At 44.6% G+C, this 23,226-nt stretch overlaps 1 protein-coding gene across 1 annotated transcript in view; it reads right to left on the reverse strand.

Moving 5' to 3' along the window:
* The window catches only part of YEATS2 (YEATS domain containing 2), a 113,254-nt gene extending 90,321 nt beyond the window's left edge, over positions 1–22,933 (reverse strand). The window contains 6 exon segments of the mRNA XM_044001216.1: positions 1,134–1,249; positions 2,867–3,115; positions 4,563–4,655; positions 4,762–4,859; positions 6,126–6,247; positions 22,780–22,933. Coding sequence (XP_043857151.1) covers positions 1,134–1,249; positions 2,867–3,115; positions 4,563–4,655; positions 4,762–4,859; positions 6,126–6,225 — 656 coding nt within the window. The 5' untranslated portion in view covers positions 6,226–6,247; positions 22,780–22,933.
* Positions 22,934–23,226: the final 293 nt, after the last annotated feature.

Raw genomic sequence — 23,226 nt, forward strand, 5'->3', positions numbered from 1 at the left:
CTGTGCTGACTTTGGTAAGTCATGGAACCTCTCTGAGTTTCAATTCCACATCTTTAACATGATTCCTTCTGGGCCACAGTTAACAGAAACACAAGATACAGCCCAGCTACAGCTATGGTCCGGTTTCATCAGCTGCTTTTACAGGTGAGAGTCCTATGCCTTGTCAGGTACTGGAGCTGGAATTCCCACCCAGCCCACTGAAGGGCACAGTCAGCTCTCCTTCCACTTTCCTATACCCCTCAGACGGGTACCCACTTCTTGGTCATCACATGCCCCATTTATGGAGAACTCAAGTTTCACAAAGCAACTCTGGGAGCCAGCTAGTATAAGAACCCTCATCCCTCTTCTATAGATGAAGAAACAGGATCAGAGGGATTCACTTGGTCAGCATGGGCACCAGAATTCGGCACCAGTTCTGAGTCCAAGCTCATCACTCTTCCCATCACCCTGGGAGAGACAGTCTTTCTATTTCTCATTATCTCTGAATGTGCTGGGTTGGTAAAATGGGGAGACAGTCTGGGGAAATAAGCACACGTTCCTGATCCTGTATTTAAATTGTTGAGGGCCCCATGGCTACCCAGGCCACTGGCCACTCATAGGTAGGAGGGAATCTTTGTCATGCCCTACACTTTTGGTTGTTTATGCAGAAATGTTTTTAGTGTACAATTCAATGTCCTGGATGCCCTTAAGGCCTGTCAACAGTGAGGCAGGTTCCAGTTGCCATTTTGTTTGTCCTTCAGTTGGACTAGCTGTGTGATACTGGGCAAGTCACTTAACCCCAGTTGCCTTAAAAACATCCCAGGCCATCTCCAGTCATCCTGATGTATATCTTGCCACTGGACCCAGACGGCTCTGGAGGAGAGTGAGGCTAGTGACCTTGCACAGGCCTCCCTCACTTCAATCCAATTCATGGCAAGTCATGACATCACCCCTGTGTCATGGCCCTCTTTGAGAATGAAGGACAAACAGTATTATTTTTATAAGAATAAAGAGGACTTTGACTGTCAGCAGTTTCTCCTGCTCTATCCTTCTACGAGCCAGACTGCCTTATTTCTAATCCAGCCTTAATAAGCGCAAGCCGAAGACTAAAACAAGAGGGAGACAAAAGCTTCTGGGTCTAGTTGTGTACTCACTTTGACACATTGCCAACTACTATGGTTTTCTTCACAAAAAGTCTTGAAACGTCTTCTGAAGTGAGATCAGAATTCTGTTGGTTTGTTTTCCGGGAGCTGGCTCCACCAGCGGGGTCCTAAAAAAATCCACAACAGCTACTGAGAGATGTCCAACATCATCAGGGAGGCTGGGCGTGTAGGAGAAGAAGCACATCTCCCAAAACTCCCTCTCCAACCCAGATAGGAGTATAGGGGCATGCACTTTCCTATAACTGGAACAGAAGGCAATCTCCACCCCCCCAATTTTTTTTTTTTAAAGCAGCATTTGTTAGGCCTCCAGGTGCCATCAATCTTTGCATGCAGTGGGGCTAGCACAGTGCCTTGTACCTGAAAAATGCTCAGTAACTGAACTGAAGAGCACGTTAAAATGAGTGAGCAGCCAATAATAATGCACTTGAGACTTAATGGTATGGCTAAATACCTGATGTGATAAAATAGTTTTCTTTTCTTTGAAATTAAAATATTTGCTTGCTCTCATTATTCTGCTAGATCTTTTCCACTGACCAAATGTTCCAGATAATCAAAATTATTTGATCTTCTAGTATCATTTGACTACATAACTCTTTAAAAGATGTCATTAAGGGGGCGGCTAGGTGGTGCAGTGGATAAAGCACCAGCCCTGGATTCAGGAGTACCTGAGTTCAAATCCAGCCTCAGACATTTGACACTTACCAGCTGTGTGACCCTGGGCAAGTCACTTAACCCCCATTGCCCCGCAAAAAAAAAAAAAAAAAAAAAAAAAAAAAAAGATGTCAATTTCAGTCTCCACTGGATTGGACCTCCACTGAGGACCACTGGAGGTCCTCAATCTTTTTGTGTCACACAGAACCCAATGAAAGTCAGGTAAAACCTAGGAACCCTTCTCAAAATGTTTCTCCCCAAATGAAGAAGAGTTTAGTGAAAAGAAAGATGCATTTTTTCCCACATTCAAGTCCACACACTGCTAAAATCTATGCATGGATCTCTTTTGGGTCTATGGATTTCTTGTTAAGAAAACCGGATTAAGAACACAGAAAACATAACATGCAACTGGCAACAATTATGAATTTGTTTTTGAAATAAACTCGTTAGAGACGTAAGAAGTACAACAACAAGAACAAAAGGCCTGGTTCCAGTCTCATCACTACCATTTATGAGCTGTGTGACCTTGGGTAAGTCACCGAGTTCAATTTGGCCATTTAGAAAACAGAAATAATACTTTGCCCTCCTGACCTCCCAAGCTGGTTGTGAGGATCCATAGAGATCATTTATACAAAAGCACTTTGCCAATTTATCCAATGCAGGTAAACACAAGGACACAATGACAGAAAAGGGTCTATTTCAATTGCTTTTAGAAAATCAATCCCCACAGATCACTAAGAGCACCTCCCCCAGGTGCCAGCTGGAGCCAGGACAAGGGCAGAATTTCAGGCAGCGGCAGCCCCCCATCACACCGGCCGGCCTGGGCCCTGGGCCCTGGGCAGTGCTTCAGCCCGACACACCTGGCCTACAGTGAGGAACATCACGGGGCTCTGGTCTGACCAGGAGGGGCTTTCCCTCTTTAGATGTAGGACTCTGTGTCCTTCTATTAAAAGAAACAACGTCTTGCATAATTTGATCCCTAGAAATCTGGGATACGGAAAGGCCTGCCAAGTTCATCCGTAACTGCCCTCGGCCTTTGTTTCTCCCCCACCCCGTTTAGTCCTTAGCCTCACCCGCCCGGTATTTCTTCCAGGCCTCTGAGGCTCCACAGTGTTGGACAATCTCCCCTCCAGGTCCAGGTTGCTGCTATTGTCTTTGTCAGATGAGAAGTCGTTGTGCTGAGATAAAGAATCACTTTCTGAACAGTTAACAGACGGTGTTTCTGATCTCTGATTAGCAGGAGAGGATGGCCTTGACGGAGATTCCAAAAATTTCTTGATAGCAGGATGATTGAAAACCATGGTGTCATAGGTCTTTGATCCCTGCAAAAGCAAAAAGCCAAAACCCCATATGCTTTTAACTAGGTCCAAGAAAGTAAGTGTATGTTAACATGGTCATATGGCAGAACTGAAAGAAAAGTACACAAGAACAACTGTAACCCATTTAAATAAAATCTGACAGCATTAAACAGAAAGAAATGGGAATATTAATCATAATAGAAAGTTCCCTTGCAATCATGAGCTCCACAGATACATTAAAATCTGTTTACAAATTTCTAACTACTGGCTACTCCTTCATGCTGTCAGCTGGAGCTAAAGGACTTTAAGCCAGAAAGTTGGGCATTGTTCCCAGCCATGTGAGCATCAAATTATATTCTCGATGCCTAGGAAATTGACTGGATTTTTAAAAACTTCAGTTTCTTCAAGGCAGCCCCAGGAATGGCATCATCTCCGATACCTCAAGGTCACACTGAATGACAAAGACCTGAAGGTCACCTGGTCAATGCTCCCTTTAAAAAAACCAACAATGGTCACCCTCACCATGACCTTTCCCCCATCCCTGGGGTCACTCTTGGACTGGCAGTGGACAGAGGCAGGCAAGTTAATGTTTATCTTAATTGAAATAAAGCTGGTTGGCCTCAACACAAATGTGAGGACATTTAGATAATTGAAATGACAATCTAGAAGGAACACTTCTCTTTCAGCAGAATCCTGTTTCCTTGGCAACAAACCCATAAAAATAAAATCTCCATAAATAGTGTCAAAAAGAAAGAAAGAAAAGGAAAGGAGGGGAGGGTTATTATTTCACAATATGAACGTTTCCAGAACTCTAAGTGGGAGCCCAGAGAGCCTTGTTTTGTCGGCTTATTTGTCAAAAACAAACTTAAGGCTTACAAACAGGGCCAAGCTGTCAGAACCACAATTTTCATTCCCTAGCAGGATAAGCTCAATCAAGCAAAGACTTGTTTCAGATGCAAACTGTTCTTACATCCCACTTAATATCTCCTAGGAGGGAAATGATGAGGAGAGGCCCGACACACTGGAGATCAGAGGGAGAAGCTTAGGATTTTAGATGCATCTGTCTCCCCCCTCCCCCTTAAAGGACAGGAGATAGACCAGCATGAAGTCTGAGTATACATTCACCAAACAAAGTCAGGAGAAAGAAGAAAGAGTCAAGAGGCCTCTTTGGAAACATTCCTCTCCAAGAGGGCTGTTCTTAACTTTGTGTCTCCATCCCGACCATGACAGTTTACGTAGATAAGGTACATAACACGTGGCTGTGGAATGGAGAGCTATCTCCATGGATGGAGAATGAGCAAAGCTTTTCCTGGGTGTCCTCTGCACTGAGCCCACGGCCTAGCATATAGTGAGGGCTGACTGATGGAAGCAAGTAAGCTGCAGTTCCACTTGGGAGCCCCAAATGACCACACAATCCAAGCAATGTCAGAAGGTGAGACTCTCCCCCTCTCCCTGAGGCCAGGGAGCTTACCTCAGAAGCTTTGAAAAGACCGGCAGAAGCGTAGTAGTTTGCCACAATGCAAGCTCGAAGTTTATCCATCATCCTTCGGGCCTCAATCAGTCGCTAAAAAAAAAAAAAATTAATGTTTATTTCTTTAAAAAGAGTGACAGGAGTAAACAACATAGAACTTTCCCACCCACCCCGGACGAAGGGCACTCTTGCTTTATACCTGATCTATGACTTCAATTTCATGCTCCTTGTTTTTCATTTCGACAGCAAACTGCTCCTTAATAATCGTTTCAATCTTCTGCACGGCAGCGTCTCGAGCTGTCCACAGAACAAAACCAGAACAACAGTTAAACAATTCTGGTTCCTCAAAGACTCCCTGGGTCCAACTCTGGAAGCACCAAGAAGGAGGCTATTCAGGCTCTGCAGCAAACATTTCTTAGCCATCACCCAAGAAGCGGGAAGCACAGCCCTGTTAAGGCTAAAATTCTAGCTAGTCTGTCTAAAATATCTAATGAGGGGTCGCCAATAAATTACAAGCTTTAGCAAGAGTTAGGTTTTTAAGCATTTATTAAGGAGAATAAGAATTTGGTAAAGAGAGAGAGAAAGGCCTAGATTTCTATCTATTAAAGGGAGAGCACATTTCTAGCTCCCTTCTCCGCCAGCGTCCAGAGGAAAGAGCGCGAGAGTGAGCGCCAGTCTCTTCCTTCCTCCTCCCACTAGCCCGCGTCACTTCCTGACTCCTGGTCTTGCCCTCAAAGACCTTCCCTTCATGGGCAGAACTCCTCTACAGTAAGTATCCAGCAGGTGGCGTTATTCCAATCGTTACAGCCCAATGGACAGGTTAAGGCCTGTGCTTCAGGCTGGTGGCGCTTAGACTAACATCCTTGGGCAGACAGAATTTTCTCTTTGAAATGCAACTAGGCTTGTTTTTGTTTTAACCTGCATTCAGATGACAGTGGGAGCTCTAAATACTGTTCAATGACTTTATTAATCTGTCTGACTTTACGATCCTTTCTCTTCCTTCTAAATGTATTCCATATCTCTTTCTAAATCAAATTCAGATAAATTATTTTGTGATTTGGGGAAGCAAATTTTGCCTATCACTTCAGCTATTATGTAAGCCGGGATGATGCAAAACTCTAGTTGAGATCATGACTCTAAGTCAGCTGTTCTCAATTAGCTAGATAACCTTGAGCGAGTTAATCTTCCTGGGCCTTAGCATCCTCCCTTTGTAAAAATCAGGGAAAGGACTAGATATTGCGTAGCTAAGGTCCACAGTCCATTTCACCTAAGATTTTCTGGCTACAACGACCTGGAAGCCACAGAACACCGTCCTGGATGCTAAGATCTCCACTGGCCTGCTGGATTCCATTCCCACCCCTGCCTGCAGCCCATCCCCCACCACCCCATTGCTTGACTGTCACCGTAATGTCTGAGCCTCGGTTTCCTCCGATGTAAAACGAGCCTTAGATCGGCTTGAGACCCTCAGTCTATGGGGAAGCATTCGAGTCAGCTTCCCACAAAGCCAATTCTAGTCAGGTGAGGGTGAGAGCCAAGAACCTCCAGTGACCCCGAGAGCGCTACCTGAGTCCTCCAGGGCTCGATGCCGCTTGTTTGGGGGCGCCACAGAAATGTCCTCATAGTCGGGGTCATTCTCTTTGAGCGTCCGTTTGATTGCAGACATGACGACCCACAGCAGTTCCTCACTGTGCAGAGAGAAGGGAACCCGCCCTTCAGAACAGGCCCACAAGGAGGGCCAAAGAGCCAGCTCTCACCATGCTCTCGCCCCCCAGGAGGGTCTCTCTCCCAGAGACCACGTTCCCACACCTAGAACACGGTCTCGTGCTGTCCCAAGGTGGGCCAAAGACTCCGGTAGAGGCTTTTCAGTCAGTGCTCAACTCCCCCACTGCCAGCCAAGGAAAAGAAGCAGGTGGCACAGACAAGCCTATCTCTGTCTTAGAACAGGCCTGGGAGGGGCAGCTAGGTGGCGCAGTGGATAGAGCACCGGCCCTGGAGTCAGGAGTACCTGAGTTCAAATCCGGCCTCAGACACTTAACACACACTTACTAGCTGTGTGACCCTGGGCAAGTCACTTAACCCCAATTGCCTCATAAAAAAAAAAAAAAAAAAAAAAAAGAACAGGCCTGGGGATGCTGGGAATCTAACAGAAATGGTCTCCGCCTTGCCTTATTCCAGACTTCAGAAGGAGCTCGAGTCTCTTCTGAGTTCTCCTGAACACCTAGGGAATGCCAGGGGGAACGAAAGAAAGGAAAGAGGGAGAAAGAGAGAAAAGAATTGGGGGGGAGGGGGCACAAGCATTCTTGAGTTTCCTGAAAGGTTTTTAATATCCCTCTGCCTTTCACTAAACATTTAAGATATGTCTGGTATTTAGGTGTCTCCTAGAACTGAAAGTGGAAAGTACCTTTTAACCTCTGGTGAACATGAAAAATGCAGAAACAGGAGAGATGCAGGGAGAGATCTAGGCCATAAAACAACAAAAGATATCAATAAAATCTACATTTTAAAAAAGAGCAGCAGGAATCAGGCAACTTGGAGCCTAGTTCTGTCACTAACTAGCTGTGCAGCCTTGGGCAAATCCCTTCACTTCTTGGGAGCTCACTTTCCTCATCTGTAAGATGAAGAGGTTGGACCAAACCAGGGGCGCTTAACCCGGGTTCCATAAACTTATTTTTGGAAAAAATAATTTTCATAACTATTTCAATATAATGGGTTTCCTTTTGAATTCTTTGTATTATATATATTTAAAACATTAGTCTGAAGCAGAGGTAGGAGAGAAAATATTAAATTATATCAAAACAGAAATAGAAAAAACCAAAATAATTCTTAAAAGCAGAAAGTGAGCTCCTTGAAGGCAGGAGCTGTCTGGCTTGCTTGTATTTGTAGCCTCAAAGCTTAGGACAGAGGCTGGCACATAGTAGGAATGCTTTTCTCTCTCTACCTAACCTCTCCTTACACCCCCCCAAAAAACCCCATACTTTGCTGGGAAAGGGTTAGCTTCATTGGTCTTCCAAAGGGGTCTATGATAAAAATAGAAAATGGATTATGTGTAATAAACAAAATATTATATACAATATAATATGTAAATATAATATACCATATATGATCATTTAAATATCATGTGTATATATAAAATTTATAAAAATATAAAATACATAAAAAGGTAAAGAGATAAAAAGAGCCCCTGGACTAAATGATCTGTAAGACCCATGCTGTCCATTACTTCTATTCCATCATCTTAACAAAAAGGATATTATGGAAAACATCCTGATCCTCTGGCAAAATGAATACACACTGTACCCATGGCATCTGCCTAATCTACCAACCGAGTAACCCTATGAAAAAAAGACAGCATGGTCTGCAATTGAATTCAACAAATACCTGTTGATAAAGTACCTACTATGGTCCAGGGTGCTAGAAATACAAAGATGAAAAGCTGCCCAAGCCCTGCCCTCATGGGGTTTGCAATCCCCACAGAGACTTTATGCCACTGACACAATTACACAAAGTTGAATATAAAAGGAAGAAAGAGACAAAAATGTTTTAGGAAAATCAGAGAAGAATGAACATATTTTCATGGGGGGAGGGAGCTGACAGGAAGTAGCCTTCAGCTGGGCAGTGAAGACAGAATCCCAGGCTTTAGTGCCAGAACTACTGCAAGTCCAAGCAATTCCTCCAGATAGTACAGCATGTCTAAAAAGTGGTTATCCAGCCTTATCTGAAGACCCCCAATGAGGGGGAAAGCCTGACTTCCTGAGGCAGACGATTTCACTTTAAGATAGTTCAAGATGTTAGGAAATGTTCCCTTACATAAAGCCTGTCCTTCTCACTGAACTTCTACCCATTTTGCCCTCTGGAGTCAAGGAGAAGCCTAATCCTTCTTCTCCACACACATGAAGACAACCTTAACTCCCACCCTCAGTCTTCTCTTCTCCAAACCCAACACCCTCAATTACCTCAGCACACACACCCCTGAAGATCCTTCATCGCTATCAATGTCCTTGACCTAGAGACCAGGGCTCTTACTGCACCCCAAAACTGCACTCTCCTTTTTTGGTTTCCATACCACACTACTGAATCAGCCTGAGCTTACAGGCCACTAAAACTTCCAAATCTTTTCCCCCCAAATGCTGTCTAATTATGTTCTCTCCAGCTTGTACTTGTGAGGTCAATTTTTTTTAACCCAAGTGTACACAAGGAAATTGAATTCAGCACAATGTTCCAACCCATCATGCTCTTTCTGGATCTAGTCCAAAGATCATTCTCCTCTGAAAAGAAAACAAAAACAAATTAAAAATCAAGGCACTCTGCCCTCTCTCTGTTGTCAGTTATAATTATTCCTCTCATATGTAATTCTCCTCTTTCCCCCAATAACCATGTTTTCCCTAGCCAGTCTCAGTGGATTCTGAGATGGAGTGGTGCAGACCCTATTCTTACAGGGCAGGACCGTGCTTGTAGATTCATTATGTCACCTGCCTTTGCTTCTATCTCCGTACATGTCTTTAAAAGATCTAAGTTGGGTGGTGAGTTCCCATTCATAATATTCTCTTGACAACTCCCCATATTCTTCCTTATTGGAATTATTTCTCTTGGGAAAGAATTTCAGCAGAGGAAATGATAATTTACAAGGCCCCTTTAAGCTTTAAATTCTATGATGCTCTGCTAAGTGTGAGTAGGGAGGAGGGGACAGAAAAAACCAGGCTCTCCCTCGAGGCCACCACCTCTGATTTGTGTCCACTCCTCCTTCTTGTTTGTCTTTCATTCTCGAAGAGGACATGGACATCTCGGTGATATCATGATTCGCAGTGAATTGGAATTAAGTGAGGGAGGGCTCTGCAGGTTCACCAGCCTCACTCTCTCCTCCAGAGCCATCTGGGTCTAGTGTGTCAAGATATACATCAGGACAACTGGAGATGGCTCTGATGTTTGAGGCAATCTGGGGTAGATTTCTTTCAGAATTATTTAAGTCAAATTTGTGTATGCAAATTTACTTGAAGCAAGAACTCTCTGTGCTGTCTGGTTCATCTTTGGTACAAAAAAGCCATGGTGGACAACCTCCTGATGGGAAGTACCTGTGAACCTCGGTCTCCTCATTCTTAAAAAAGGGATCTAGATAAAGCAAGGCTAAAAGTGGAAAAGACCTGAATACTAACTAGGCACTTACTTGTGTGACCTCAGGCAAGATGCTAAAAGGACCCACCATTGAGGGTGGTAGTAAGGGCTAAAAGAGATTTGTAAAGCACTTAGCATAGTGCCTGGCACATAGTAAGTGGATACTCAATAAATGCACCTCATAGGAAAAGAAGGGGCCTGGCTTTGAGGACATTTAGATGTCAAACAGAGGAGTTTATATTTGATCCTATAGGTTCTAGGGAACCAATGGAGTTTATTTTAGGGGGGACTGGGGAGACACAAATAGTACAATCATGCCTGAGCTATAGAAAAATCACTTCGACAGCTTATGGAGGATGGCATGGAATGGGGAGAGGTTTGAAGTAGAGACCAGTCGGGAGACTATTGTAACCATTTCATTGAGGGGTCGACGGGGAGGGAAATGGTCTAGTCAGTGGAGAAAAGGGGGCTGAATGTTAGAGATACTGTCTATGGAAGTAGAATTGACAAAACTAAGGGGCACAAGCGCTCAGAGCCAAGCAACAGCCTGGAACTCAAGAGAACAAGGCATTCTGCCGCTGTTGCCTATGGGGAAGCCCAAAGATAGTTACTGTAAACATTCGATAATAAGCCCTTAGAAACACTAGGCAAAACACAAACAGGTTTAAAAAGCAGACAGTAAAAATCCACCCCAAACAGCTCATTCCCCACGTAGTCGTTGCCACAAAAGTGGGGAAATAACCACCCTGGAGGCTCAGGGAGCACTATCCTGGGGCCACTTCTTGGATCAATGTATCACAATTCGTAGCCAAGTAAGTCTCCTGCCATCTTATGATCTGATCTGATCTCTACCTGAAAGATTCTCGGAGCACCCGGAGTCTCACTTGGAACCATGGACATGGGGTCAACTAGCACTAACACCTCCTCCCCAGTAGAGTTCGCCTATATTGCCAGAGAGTTGAGAACTCCCAAGAAGTCAGATCAACCACTACAGTTCTAAAAGTGGCCCTTCTTCACTGCCATTCACCATAGAGCTGACTTTCTTTTTCATCGGTTCCTCAGTAAACCATCTGAAAGCCAGTTACTGAGAGATTAGATTAGATTAGATTAGATTAATTAAATCCATCATCTCCCTGGTGTGGGACTAGTGTAGCTACAGGTTGCAACCCATACTTTCTCATTCTGTACTATTCTTGCCCCCAGAATAGAGTAAAAATTCAATTACAACTACTTATATTAGAAAACCTTTTCCAACCTGGGTCTGTTTCTTTGGAGTATCCTCTGTCATTAGTTTTGTTTTTGTTTGTTTTTTTTTGCAGGGCAGCGAGGGTTAAGTGACTTGCCCAGGGTGACACAGCTAGCTGCCCTGGCCGTTAGTTTTTACACTCCCTTTCAGCATGAAAGCAAAGATCTGTTGATATTTCTACCTCATCAAAAGCCTCTCAGTTTAGGGGCAGCTAGGTGGCACAGTGGATAAAACACTGGCCCTGGATTCAGGAGGACCTGAGTTCAAATCCGACCTCAGACACTGAACACTTAACTAGCAGTGTGACCCTAGGCAAGTCACTTAACCCCAATTGCCTCACCAAAAAAAAAAAAAAGCCTCTCAGTTTAGATTCTTAATTTAAGGATGAGTTCTTTCTCTACTACTTCTCACCTGTTCCAACTTCCCACTGGCCTCTGCCTGAAATCCCCACCTCTTCTCACATAATGATAAGCTGGCTTCTGACCCCTGACCCCACCACAGTGCTGAACCTGCTGTCTCTAAGGCACCAATCTAGCTGACTTACGAATCCAGAGACCCCTGCTTAGTCCTCGTTCTCTCTTTTGAGAATCCTGTTGTCCTCCTCCTAGGTGTTCTTCTGCCATCTGTAATTTCAGCATCACTCATCACACTCACCTACTTTCCTCCCTTCCCTGACTTTCTCATCTCTTCTACTGGATGATCATCATATCCAGGCTGCTTAGAATGAGGGTCCTTCTAGGTTCCTACCTTGGGCTCTTCTCTCTCTACTGTCTCTCCTTCGGTGAGCTCAGGGGCTCCCAAGGGGTGAAGTATCATCTCCATGGTGATGATTCCCTAAACTCCCTCTACAGTCATAATCTTTCTCCTCAACTTCAGAAAGGATGATGACATCAGTGACCTCCTGGACATCTCTTCCTGAATGTCCTGAAGGCATTTCAAATTCAGTGTTCACCCCCCCCCCTTAAACTTGCCTCTCTCCAGAAAACCCCTTATTTCTGTTAAGTGCGTCCCATTCTCCAGTCTCTCAAGCTCCTCTCCTCAGTGGCCCCAGTGTCTCTTCCAATCAGTTGCCAAGTCTTGTTGATGCTAATTCCACATCATTCGTCCTTTTCCCTCATTCCCACGGCCATGACACTGATTCAGGGCCTTATAAGCTAGGCTGGCAAGAGGCAACTGCTTCCTACCTGGCTCCAGAACCTCAGTGTCTCTCCTCTCCAATCCATAATCCAGAGCCGCCAAAACAATCTGCCTAAAGCCTGCTCAAAAATCTTCAGCGGCTCTTGACTATGGGCTAAAACATACACACAGCCTCCGTTACCTAGATCCCAACTCTCTTTCAGGGTTTATTTTGTATCATTCCCCTTCAAGCATATTCCAGACAAAGGAGGGCTGTTCCCCACTTAGCCTTCTGTTTATCTCTTACCCATCAACTGTGTATCCTGTCACAGCTCCCTCGAGGCAGCTGGTGTTTCAATGGTTAGAGAGCTGGACCTGGAGTCAGGAAGAACCCAAGTGTGTGTGTGTGGGGGGTGGGGGGGTGGGAAGAGAGGTACAAAGAGAAGTGACTTGCCCAGGGTCACATGGGTACTGTCACAGGTGGACTGGAATCTAGTTCTTCCTAATTCCACACCGGGCTCTTAAGCCATTATGCTACTCTCAAAATTTTCTTGTACTGTACAGAGAGCAGGCTTGGATCTTGACCCACAGTCGGGTGACCCTGGGAAAAACACTTATGCTCTAAATGATCTAGATAATTTTCTTTCTTTCTTTTTTTATTTCTTAGTGAGACAATTGGGTTAAGTGGCTTGCCCAGGGTCACACAGCTAGCAAGTGTTAAGTGTCTGAGGCTGGATTTGAACTCAGGTCCTCCTGACTCCAGGGCTGGTGCTTTATCTGCTGTGCCACCTAACTGTCCCATAGATAATTTTCTAAGACTGCCTTATACAAAGGATGGGCTGAACACTTATCTTTATTTCTACCCAACATCCTAAGTGAAGAAGCAGACTAAGTAGCCTAATCCCTCTCCCACATGACAATTCTTCAAATTCTTGTTTAAAATTACATTGCCCACCCAAGTTCTCCTCCCTGGGTTTTTGTGACACTGACTGATCCTTAAGATCATCATCCAAGAAGTCAAAGCTATCTATTGCCATATGAAAAAAATGCTCTAAATCACTATGGATCAGAGAAATGCAAATTAAAACAATTCTGAGGTACCACCTCACACCTATTAGATTGGCTAATATGACAAAAAAGGAAAATAAATCTTGGAGAAGCTGTGGAAAAATTGGAACACTAATGCATTGTTAGTGGAGCTGTGAACTGATCCAACCATTCTGGAGAGCAATTTGGAACTATGCCCAAAGGGCTATGGGACTGTTCATACCCTTTGACCCAGTGGTACCACTGCTAGGTCTGTATCCCAAAGAGACCATAGAAAAGGGAAAAGGACCCACATGCACAAAAATATTTATAGCAGCTCTCTTTGTGGTGGCAAAGAACTGGAAGTCGAGGGAATGCCCATTAATAGGAGAATGGCTAAACAAGTTGTGGTATATGAATGCAATGGAATACTATTGTGCTGTAAGAAACAATGAGCAGGAGTTCAGAGAAACCTGGAAGGACTTACTTGAACTGAATCTGAGAGGAGCAGAACCAGGAGAACATTGTACACAGTAACAGCAACATTGTGTGATGAACAATGGGGATAGACTTGGCTCTTCTCAGCAGTGCAACGATCCAAAACAGTTTCATGAACTTATGATAGAAAATATTCTCAACATCCAGAAAAAAAAGATGTGTGAATTACGAATGCAGATCGAACCACACTGTTTCTACTTTTCGACTGTTTTTTCCCTTCTTTTTTTGAGGTTTTTCCTTTGTGTTCTGGTTCTTCTTTCACAAGATGACTAATGTAGAAATATGTTTAATGTACATATACAACCTATATCAGACTGCTTTCCATGGGGAGGAGAGAGGGAAGGGAGGGTGGGAGAAAAAAATTTGGAACAAAAAATCCTGTGGGGGCAGATGTTGAAGACTATCCTTATATGTAACTGGAAAATAATAAAATACTCTAAAAAAAATTTAAACAAATAAAAAAGATCATCATCCACAGCCTATCCTCTTTATGTGAGTTTATGCATGTGTATATATGTCTATGTGTACAGATGTGTGTGTATGTATAGGTATACGTTATATCTGTGTGTGTGTGTGAGACAGACAGACACAGGGCTCTGCTGGGGCCTTTTCCTTCCATCTCTTCATGCTCTAGCTAAGTGACCTCATGAGCTTCCACAAATTCAACTATCTCTGTGTAAATGACTCCCAAATGTCCATATCCAGCCCTCATCCATTTCCTGAGTTCCTGCCACACATTTCCAAAGGCCTGATGGCCATTCTCACCTCAATATCCTGTAAGCACAAAATCAAGGTGCCCCAAACAGACCGTACGAACCTTTTCTCAAAGTGCCCATTTCCTCTGGTTCAGGGTACTATCATTCTTCAGTCACCCAAGTCTGTACCCTCAGAGTCATCCTTGACTTGACTCCACTCCTCCCAGCCCCCAATCCAACCAGTTGGCAAGTCTTGATCACACTTTGCCACCTGTCCCATCTCTCCCCTTCTCTCTATGCTGACCTCTCATCTGGACTATTATAATACTCTCCTAACCAGTCCCCCTCCTGGCCCCTCTCCCCAGTCCAGCCTCCAAAGCTGCCAAACTGATATTCCCAAAGCACAAGGCTGCCCATAGTCACTCTCCTGCCTGAAAAGCTCCACTTGCCTTTAGCATAGAATAAAACTCCTCTGCTTGCCACTGAAAGCCTTTCACAACCTAGCTGCACAATCTATCTACACTCCAGTCAAACTGGCTTTGGGACAGTTCCTTCCCATCTCTCATCTTTTATGCCTTTCCTTGGCTGTTTCACGCACCTAGAATGCACTCCCTTCGCTGCTACCTCTTAGAAACTCTAGCTTCCTTCAAAGCTGAGCTCCAGAGTTCCTACGGGAGGCCTTTTCTGCCCCCCCCCCATAATCACTTTGTCTATAGTTTGCACATACATGTACACATCATTTCTCCCTAATTGAATGTAAGGACCTGATGGGCAGGAGCTGTTTCTTTTTTGTCTTTATGCCCACAGTACCTAGCGCAGTGCCTGGCACAAAGGAGATGCCTAATAAATGCTTGCTGACTGACTGAGGGAACAAAGAAAGACAGGCATGGGCATTTAAAGAAAAAAAAAAACCAGCAAAGGCTCACAGAAGTTGAGCTGGAAGGGACCTTCAGATACTGTGTAGCCCAAGCTCTTCTAGGTACCAGTGCAGATGGTCATGGTCACACAAGTGTCCCAAGCAGGCTTTAAACACCTCCCTCTGACTCTTGAGTCCGTGTTCTCTCTCCTGCACTAGCTGCCAGCCATTTCTAACAACCTAAAGCCGAGTTACTGAAGGTTAAGAAGTATCGTTGTCAGCGCCTCCACCCCCACCCCTCCATTTTTCTGCTCTTCTGTCATCATCAATGTGAAAGCAAAGAAGACTGCAAAGGCCCAGAAGCATTTTTTACATTTTGGCTTCCTGGGGGACAATGGCCAAAAAATTCATAACCTACAGGCCAGGGTGATAATAGTGTAAATCTCCCTAAGGCTGGTCATTCAAGAGCAAACTCAATCAAAGCTCAGGCTCGCCCTGGAAACTGTGCTGGCAGGGGAGAGCCTGAGCAAGCCTGGGAAATCTGGGCAGGAACAAGGCGTACCACAGGAATGGTGCTGGAGGTGGTGAGCCAGTAAATGAGAACAGGAGAGTCTGAGAATATATTTGTAAAGTGCTCAGCAGAGTCTAGCATATAGCAGAAGTCTAGTAAATGAGTCTTTCCTTGCTAACAGATGCATATGTATACACACATCTGGATACATATGTATATATACATACAGGTATAAGACCAAAACCCATTTCCTAATAGCTAAGTAGTCAAAGGATGTGAACAGCAAACCACTAATGGCCTTATGAAAGAATGCTGCAAATCATGAATAGGAAAAATCCAAATTAAAACAATCCTGAGATTTTACCTCACCCTCAGCAAACTGGCAAAGATGAAAAAAGATAGGAAGAGTCAATTCTGAAGTAGCTGGGCACACCAATACACCAGGGGTGGAGCTGTGAATCATTTTGGAAAGCAATTTGGAATTATGCAAAGAAAATTACTAAAATGTCTCGACCTTCAAACTGGGAGATTACACTATTATGTATATACACACCTCTATCAGGAAGTCACTGGTTAAAAAAAAAACAAGTTCCCCCATACACCGATTACTTATAGCAGCCCCCTTTTTCCAGGGACAAAGAACTGGGAGCAATCACTTTCCCATACAGTGAGGAACAGCTACATAAATTGTGGTACATGAGAGTGATGGAATATTCCCCTGCTATGATGAAATACAGAGAAGCCCAGGAAGATTTGCATGAACGGACACAGTAAAAAATAAGCAGAGCCAAGAAAACAATGGACAAAATGACCATGACAATATAAACAGAAATAATAGCCACAAACCAAGTGAAATTAGTATTATGAAATTACAAAGAGCAAGCATGACCTGCAAAGAAGACTTACAAACAGACACACACATCCTTTGCAATGGTGGGAATTCCAAGGGTATGGGACATTACATAAATGTTCACACTTTTTGGATTAATGATTGGTTTCGATTATTTCTCTTTTTCTTAATAAAAAAAATTCTTCTATGGGATAATTCTCTAGAAAAGGGGAAGGGGAAGGATACAGGGGGAAATTTTAAGTTTTACGAAAACAAAACATGTCAATGATAATTTATTTTTAAAAAACATAGGAATAAAAAAATAAGGTTTCTAAATATGACTGAAACTGTCTATCTAAAACGAAGAGTAAGCATTACTCTTGGAGAAACAGGAAAAGCTTTTCCAGTAACATCATGGGTAAAAACAAGAGGAAGCCCTCTACCTCTATCGCTTGACATAGTTAGAAATACTAGCTGCTGCAATAATAAGCACAGCAAAGAGGAGGCAAAATGATCACTAAATGCAGACTATATAGTTTGCTTAGTGAACCCTACAAAAAACCGAGACAACATCTTTGGCTACACAGAAGGGTACAAGACAGATCCACAAAAATCATCAGCATTTCTGTATCTTACTGACAAACCATGGTAAGAAAAAAGAGGAAGAGAGACAAGTAAATCTCTAGGTTTTTCCTTAAGATATAGAAGTACAATTTAAAAGGTTTTTTACAAAAATAAAAAAGACAACTTACATAATTGGAAAAACAATCAATTTTCATGGCTTTGCCACACCAGTATAGTTAAAAAAAAAAAAACATACAACAAAAATTAAAGATTTAATATTAGGGCAGTTAGGCACCAAAGGTGTACTTTATATATAGCATTTGACAAAATAATAATAAAATTTGGAGGAATAAAAAGTCAAGACTATAAAGGGATAGAATGGACAAGCAGAAAGAAACCGGGGTTGATACTTCTAGATAAACCCTCCAAGCAGTAGTTAACAAAACTATCTAGTACAAGACAAAGACAGAAGATCAGTAGAAGAGATGACATAAACAAGACTTGGAAACAGATATCTATGCAGTGTTCAAAAAAATCCCAGTACCATTGTGAGAAAATAATTATTAATAATGGGTTTTGAGGGGATTGAGTTTTTCTCTACCTCTCCCCACTCAGAGGTCAATTTTTAGGAGGGAGCTCTGGCTCTCTAATCCTGTAGAGGGTGTACAATAGAGGTGGAGAATAGACTCTGATTAGCTCAGTGAAGTGATGGGATTAAGCCACACCTATCTGAATTAGCCTGTTGCCCCTCAGGGGGTCTCATATTAGACCCCCCCCCCATGTCATCACAGTACAGCTCATTTTGTTTGTTTGTTTGTTTTTTAGTGAGGCAATTGGGGTTAAGTGACTTGCCCAGGGTCACACAGCTAGTAAGTGTTAAGTGTCTGAGGCCGGATTTGAACCCAGGTACTCCTGAGTCCAGGGCCGGTGCTCCATCCACTGTGCCACCTAGCTGCCCCAGTACAGCTCATTTTAATATGGGCCACCCTCAAGTCACACCAACCAATGGAATTGAATGATGTTAGCCAATTAGCTTTGATCAGTGTGTAAGGAGCCACCTCTGTGGAAAAGAGGAAAAAGACTGCATGCACCACAGGGGGCTTGTTCTCTTCTTCCTGGAACTCCCCACATGTCCTCTCCTCTTGGCTAAATATGCTGGGTATGTAATTGTTTTAGGCCTGTAAGCCTGTGACTAGTGGAGAAGTTAGGGAGACACTCGGTTAATACTTTAATATGTGATGTTAATGAAAAAAACAACACTTACTACCAAAACCGGTGTAATAGCCATTAATTTATAAGTAGCAAAATTTTAGAAAACCCAGTCTGGCCCCCCAATAATTTAATTAACACACCATCAACTACTAGGGAAGGGCCTAACTCACAAGCACTGCTGGGAAAACTGAAAAGCAGGCTGGACGTTCTCCTCTCCCCAAAAAAGAGAGGTTAAAATGAGCAGTTTGTAAATGTCCTAAATATAAAAAACTAGCATGATAAAAATTAGAGAATGGAAGTTTACATTGTTTACAAATGTAGACAGGAAAAAATTCATAACCAGACATGGGATAGATATGGGCAATCCCAGTCTGTATTTTCTCCTGATTTTAGCAGCACTTTGGATTAGTATGAAAGCTTTTGAATTTTATATACAGACAGGGAAGAAACTTTGAATGAAACAGGTCTAATAAAAGAATTTACATGAAACTGACATAGGTAATATAAGCAAGTTTCAAAATAAGATATACAAGAGAGATATCAAAAACCACCTTAAAAATATCCAAAATCACTAACAGTAAAAGAAATTCCAAATGACAAAATGTATGTCTGTCCTGTTAACAAGGATGATAAGAAATGGAAACTTATCGGAGAAACTGTGGAAGACAGCCACACTCATTTACTGCTTCAAGGAGCAATAGATGGATTTAATGAAAACAGTTAAAACCTGGAATTATGGAAGGAAAGTAACTGAATTGTTTATACCACCGTCCCAGAAATTCTGTCACTACAACTACATTCCAAGGAAATTATTCACAAGAAAAAAGGAGGGGTGGAAAAGAACAAGTATTTATTGAGGACCTACTATGTGCACTGTGTTAAGTGCTTTATACACATGATCTTGTTTGAAGCTCAGAACAACCCTATGAGGATTTTTATTCTATATCTTGTGAGGGTGCTATTCTCTCCATTATACAGTTAAGGAAACTGAGGCAAAAAGAGTAAGTGACTTGCCCAGGGTCTCACAGCTGATAAGTGTCCGAGGCAGGATTTGAACTCAAGTCTTCCTGACTCCAGCCCAGCATTTACTCTCCACTGTGCTCTCAGTTGCCCTGATAAGAAATTCAGTGAAGCATGGGAAGACTTGTAGGAACTGACAAAGATAAATAAACAGAACCAAAAGAACAAGATACAGTGTAGCTACAATAATGTCACTAAAAGGAAACTGAAAACCAAACGAAGATCCCAGAGAATTCTGGTAGGACCAGAAGAACTTTATGCACAATAATGAGAGTATAAAGTCAATACTGAGAGGCCCCCAAATTCTGGTCCAATATGTATTAATGGTTTAAAAAACACTTTAAAAATCAAAACAGAAATGACACCAAAGGTCTCAAACATGGGACCCTGCGACTGCAACTGGTCATGTCCTTAGGGAAGTCTGAGTCTTCAGGTCGGTGAGGGCACAGTGGAGATGCCCGCCTAGGGCAACTAAAAGATAGGAGTCTGGGTTGGAGGGTCAGTCAGGCCCAATGCCCGGATACTAATCTGGGATTCACTGCACTGGGGTAAGAGGTGTAGTCATGGGTGTAAATGAGATTGCCAAGGAATAGTATTGAGGCAAAGGAGAAGGCGGAGGACATACTTCTGGGGAAAAGGTGGCCAAGGAAGAAGAGAGAGAAGGAACAGCTGATAGGAGAACCCAGGAAGCCAAAAGGCAAAGAGCATCCCGAAGGCGAGGATGGCCAAGAGGAGTCAACATTTCAGGAAGGCAAAATCAGATAAAGATCTTTACAAAGGCCACTGAAGGTGACTGAAGTAAGGGAGGCCTGAGAGAGGAAGTGGGCGGGTAAGGGCATCAGACTTGGAGAGATGAGGCTGGGGGGAGTGGTGGGAAATGAAAGGATGGGGGAAGACAATTTTTTTTTTCAAGAAGAAATTATTTGCAGCACTGCTAGATGGTGCAGGAAGGTTTCCTTAGGATCAGGAAGGCCTAAGCATATGATACTGAAAGCTACTCTACAATTTTCAAATAAACATTTGTTGGCCATATCTCTGTGATTCCATTACTCATTTCTTGGATGTGATTTAAATTTCAGTATCTATGGAGATATGTCTGTAGATACTATGTAATGTACATGATAATATGTATGTTGGGGCAGCTAGGTGGTGCAGTGGATAGAGCACTGGCCTTGGATTCAGGAGGACCTGAGTTCAAATCCAGCCTCACTCGACATGTACTAGCTGTGTGACCCTGGGCAAGTCACTTAACCAACTGCCTCACCCCCCCCCAATGATAATATGTATGCCTCCATGTTGAACATAAATGAGTATGTCTGTATAGAGACATTCACACACACAATCTTCCCACTTAAATCAGTTCTCAGAGACCAGGGCCCGCTCCTGATGCTTCTTTGAATCCTCTCCTGAACACCCATGATTATTCAAAGCAGGCACTTTAGATACAGAATTCTACAGAAACTTCCAAGTTGTAACTGTGTCCAGGATGACTAAGCCTTGTCTGTGATGCAAATGGTCTGTAGTGGAAAGGTCTGGAGGCTTTACAGAGCATTTATTGGGGTGCTGATGAAAGGCAGCCTGGAGGGAGAGAACTGACCTCCTAGCCAGGAAGGCCTGGAGAGAAGGCTTGCCTCCCATCCATCCTGGCAAGTTACATTGCCTCTGAAGTACAAATGAGATGTTACAGAGATGGTGCAGTCTGTATAGCTAGAGGGAATTTCCTCACCCTGGAGTCCCATCCCTATTAGGCACTGAAAGAGGGCACTGCTAAGTGTATGAATTACAACAAAAACTCAGTAGAGTTTTTTTAGAGTGCACAGTAGAAAGGCGTTCCTCACTTTGTGTGTGTGGCACTGAACCCTTTGTCATCTGGTGAAGCCTATCACTCCTCAGAATAATGTTTTTAAGAACTTAAAACAAAACACACCGGACTAAGAGGCAACTGGTCACACTGAAGTGAAGATGTCATTTTGATGTTCTCACACCTGAAATCTATCCAGATTCCCTTGAGAATCCCAGGTTAAAAAGCCCTGCTCTAAATCTAAAGTTCACGATCCAGTTAACCATGATTAAAAAACAAAACTCAAATGGAAACAATTAAAGAATGAGTAAGACATGAAGGGATAATTATATGCTCCTGAAAGCTCAGACGAGCTAGGCCTTAAGGGTCCCACTGGTCAGTGTAAGGGGGTGCTACATAGGGCAGGCAGGCCAATTCCAGCAGCATCTCAGGTGCCAATCTGCCTGCCCCTAGGATGCCCACCCCCAGGGCTCTCCCATCCCAAAGAAGAGACTTTCCCAAGACATAAATAGTTACAGAACAAATACATGAGCCCTTTCCCCTTCCACTCTCCCCCTCAATTAACAGGTAAGAGGGAGACCAGGGAACATCAGATCACATACTTAGAGGGACCCCATCTAGGCCAAGCCTCCTCATTTTACAGTTGAGGAAATTGAGGTCCAGGGTGGTGAATGGATCTACCCAGGGCTTCACAGCTAGTGAATGTAGTGGGATTTGAATTCAGGTCTCCAGGACAATAAATCAAATGCTCTACCCATGCTGCCTCACTTCCTCAACTGTAAAAAAGAGGGGAATGATCTGGATGGCCTCTTAGCTCCCTTCTAGCTCTAATAATAAAACAACAACAATAATAAATAATAAAATTAATAAATGATGAAAAGAAAAAAGTAAAGATTCCCCAATACTGTCTCACTGGACCCTCATGATCACCCTGGGAAGTAGGTGCTACTATCCCCATTTTACCAATGAGGGAAACTAAGGCCAACAGCTTAAGTGACTAGCCCAAGGTCACACGACTAGTAAATTCCCGAGTCGAATCTGAAGTCAAGCCTTCCCGCCTGCGCTTCCCACCTAAGTGTGAACAAGCCAGGCGCACCCCACGCCCAGTAGTGTTTTGCTCTTTGACCCTCCTAGACCGAGCCCCCTTCCTGGGCCTCAGTTTCCCCCTCTGAAAGGCTGAGGAGGAGAGTGGAGCTCAGTGGTCTCCTGGGTCCCTTCCAGGTCTGAATCCATGCTCCTTTAACTACTGCCTCCCCTTTCCTGGACCTCAGTTTCCCCAAGTGTAAAAGGAGGTGGGATCCTCCCCAGCTCGGGCTAGAGACAAGACCTAAGTGCGCTTGCCCTCGGAGAGCTTACCTTCTATGGGGCAGGGGGAGGGGTCACCCGGCCAAGCACAGACACGCTCCTAAAGAACACGCAGAAACCGGGACCTCCCGCCCCCAGCCCCGCCTCCCGGGGGAGGGGGAAGGTGTCCGCCGCGCACGCGCACACGCACAGCCCGCTCTCTCCCCCCCTCCGCCGGACAATGGCTCCCGTGGGAGGGCGCGCGCGCACACAGGAGCAGGAGCACGCGCCCCCGTCCCGCGCACGCGCAGGAGCCAGAGCAAGAGCACGCAGTACCGTCCCCCCTCTTTCCCCCCGCGCACGCACCCCCTTCTCCCCCCACACCCCATGCCCTCCTCGTGAGCCCCGGGCCCCAGCCTCTCGCGCGCTCTCCCCACACTTAAGACTCACCCCTCGACGAGCCCGGGGCCCGAACCCCGGAGCCGGAGCCCGGCAGACGCAGGGCGGGGAGGTGGCCCAGACCACGCCCCGCCACGAGGCCCCCGGTCGGCGCGGCGCCCGACGGGAAACGGACTGAGCCGCTCGGCCCGGCCGGCCCGGCCCAGCCCAACCCGTCTCGGACGTCACGCACGCGAAGGGGCGCGCGCTTGGCGGCGGCGGCGTCGGAGGCGCTCGCGCCCCCCAGGGGGCGGGGCCGGGCCGGGAGGAGGCGCGAGGAGCAGGGGGAGGGGGAGAGCTGGGAAAGCGCGAATGAGCGCGGCGCCCGCCGGGGCCCAGCAGGGGACGCCGCTGCACGAGACTGGGCTCCGCTAGGCCCAAAGTCCCCACCGGCGTGCATGCATTAAGCGCCTGCTGTATGCGGGGCGCTGGGCTCAGCGGGGGGCCTGTTCTCTAGGA

The sequence above is a fragment of the Dromiciops gliroides genome, chromosome 4, assembly GCF_019393635.1.
Source record: "Dromiciops gliroides isolate mDroGli1 chromosome 4, mDroGli1.pri, whole genome shotgun sequence".
In the NCBI taxonomy this organism is placed as follows: Eukaryota; Metazoa; Chordata; class Mammalia; order Microbiotheria; family Microbiotheriidae; genus Dromiciops; species Dromiciops gliroides.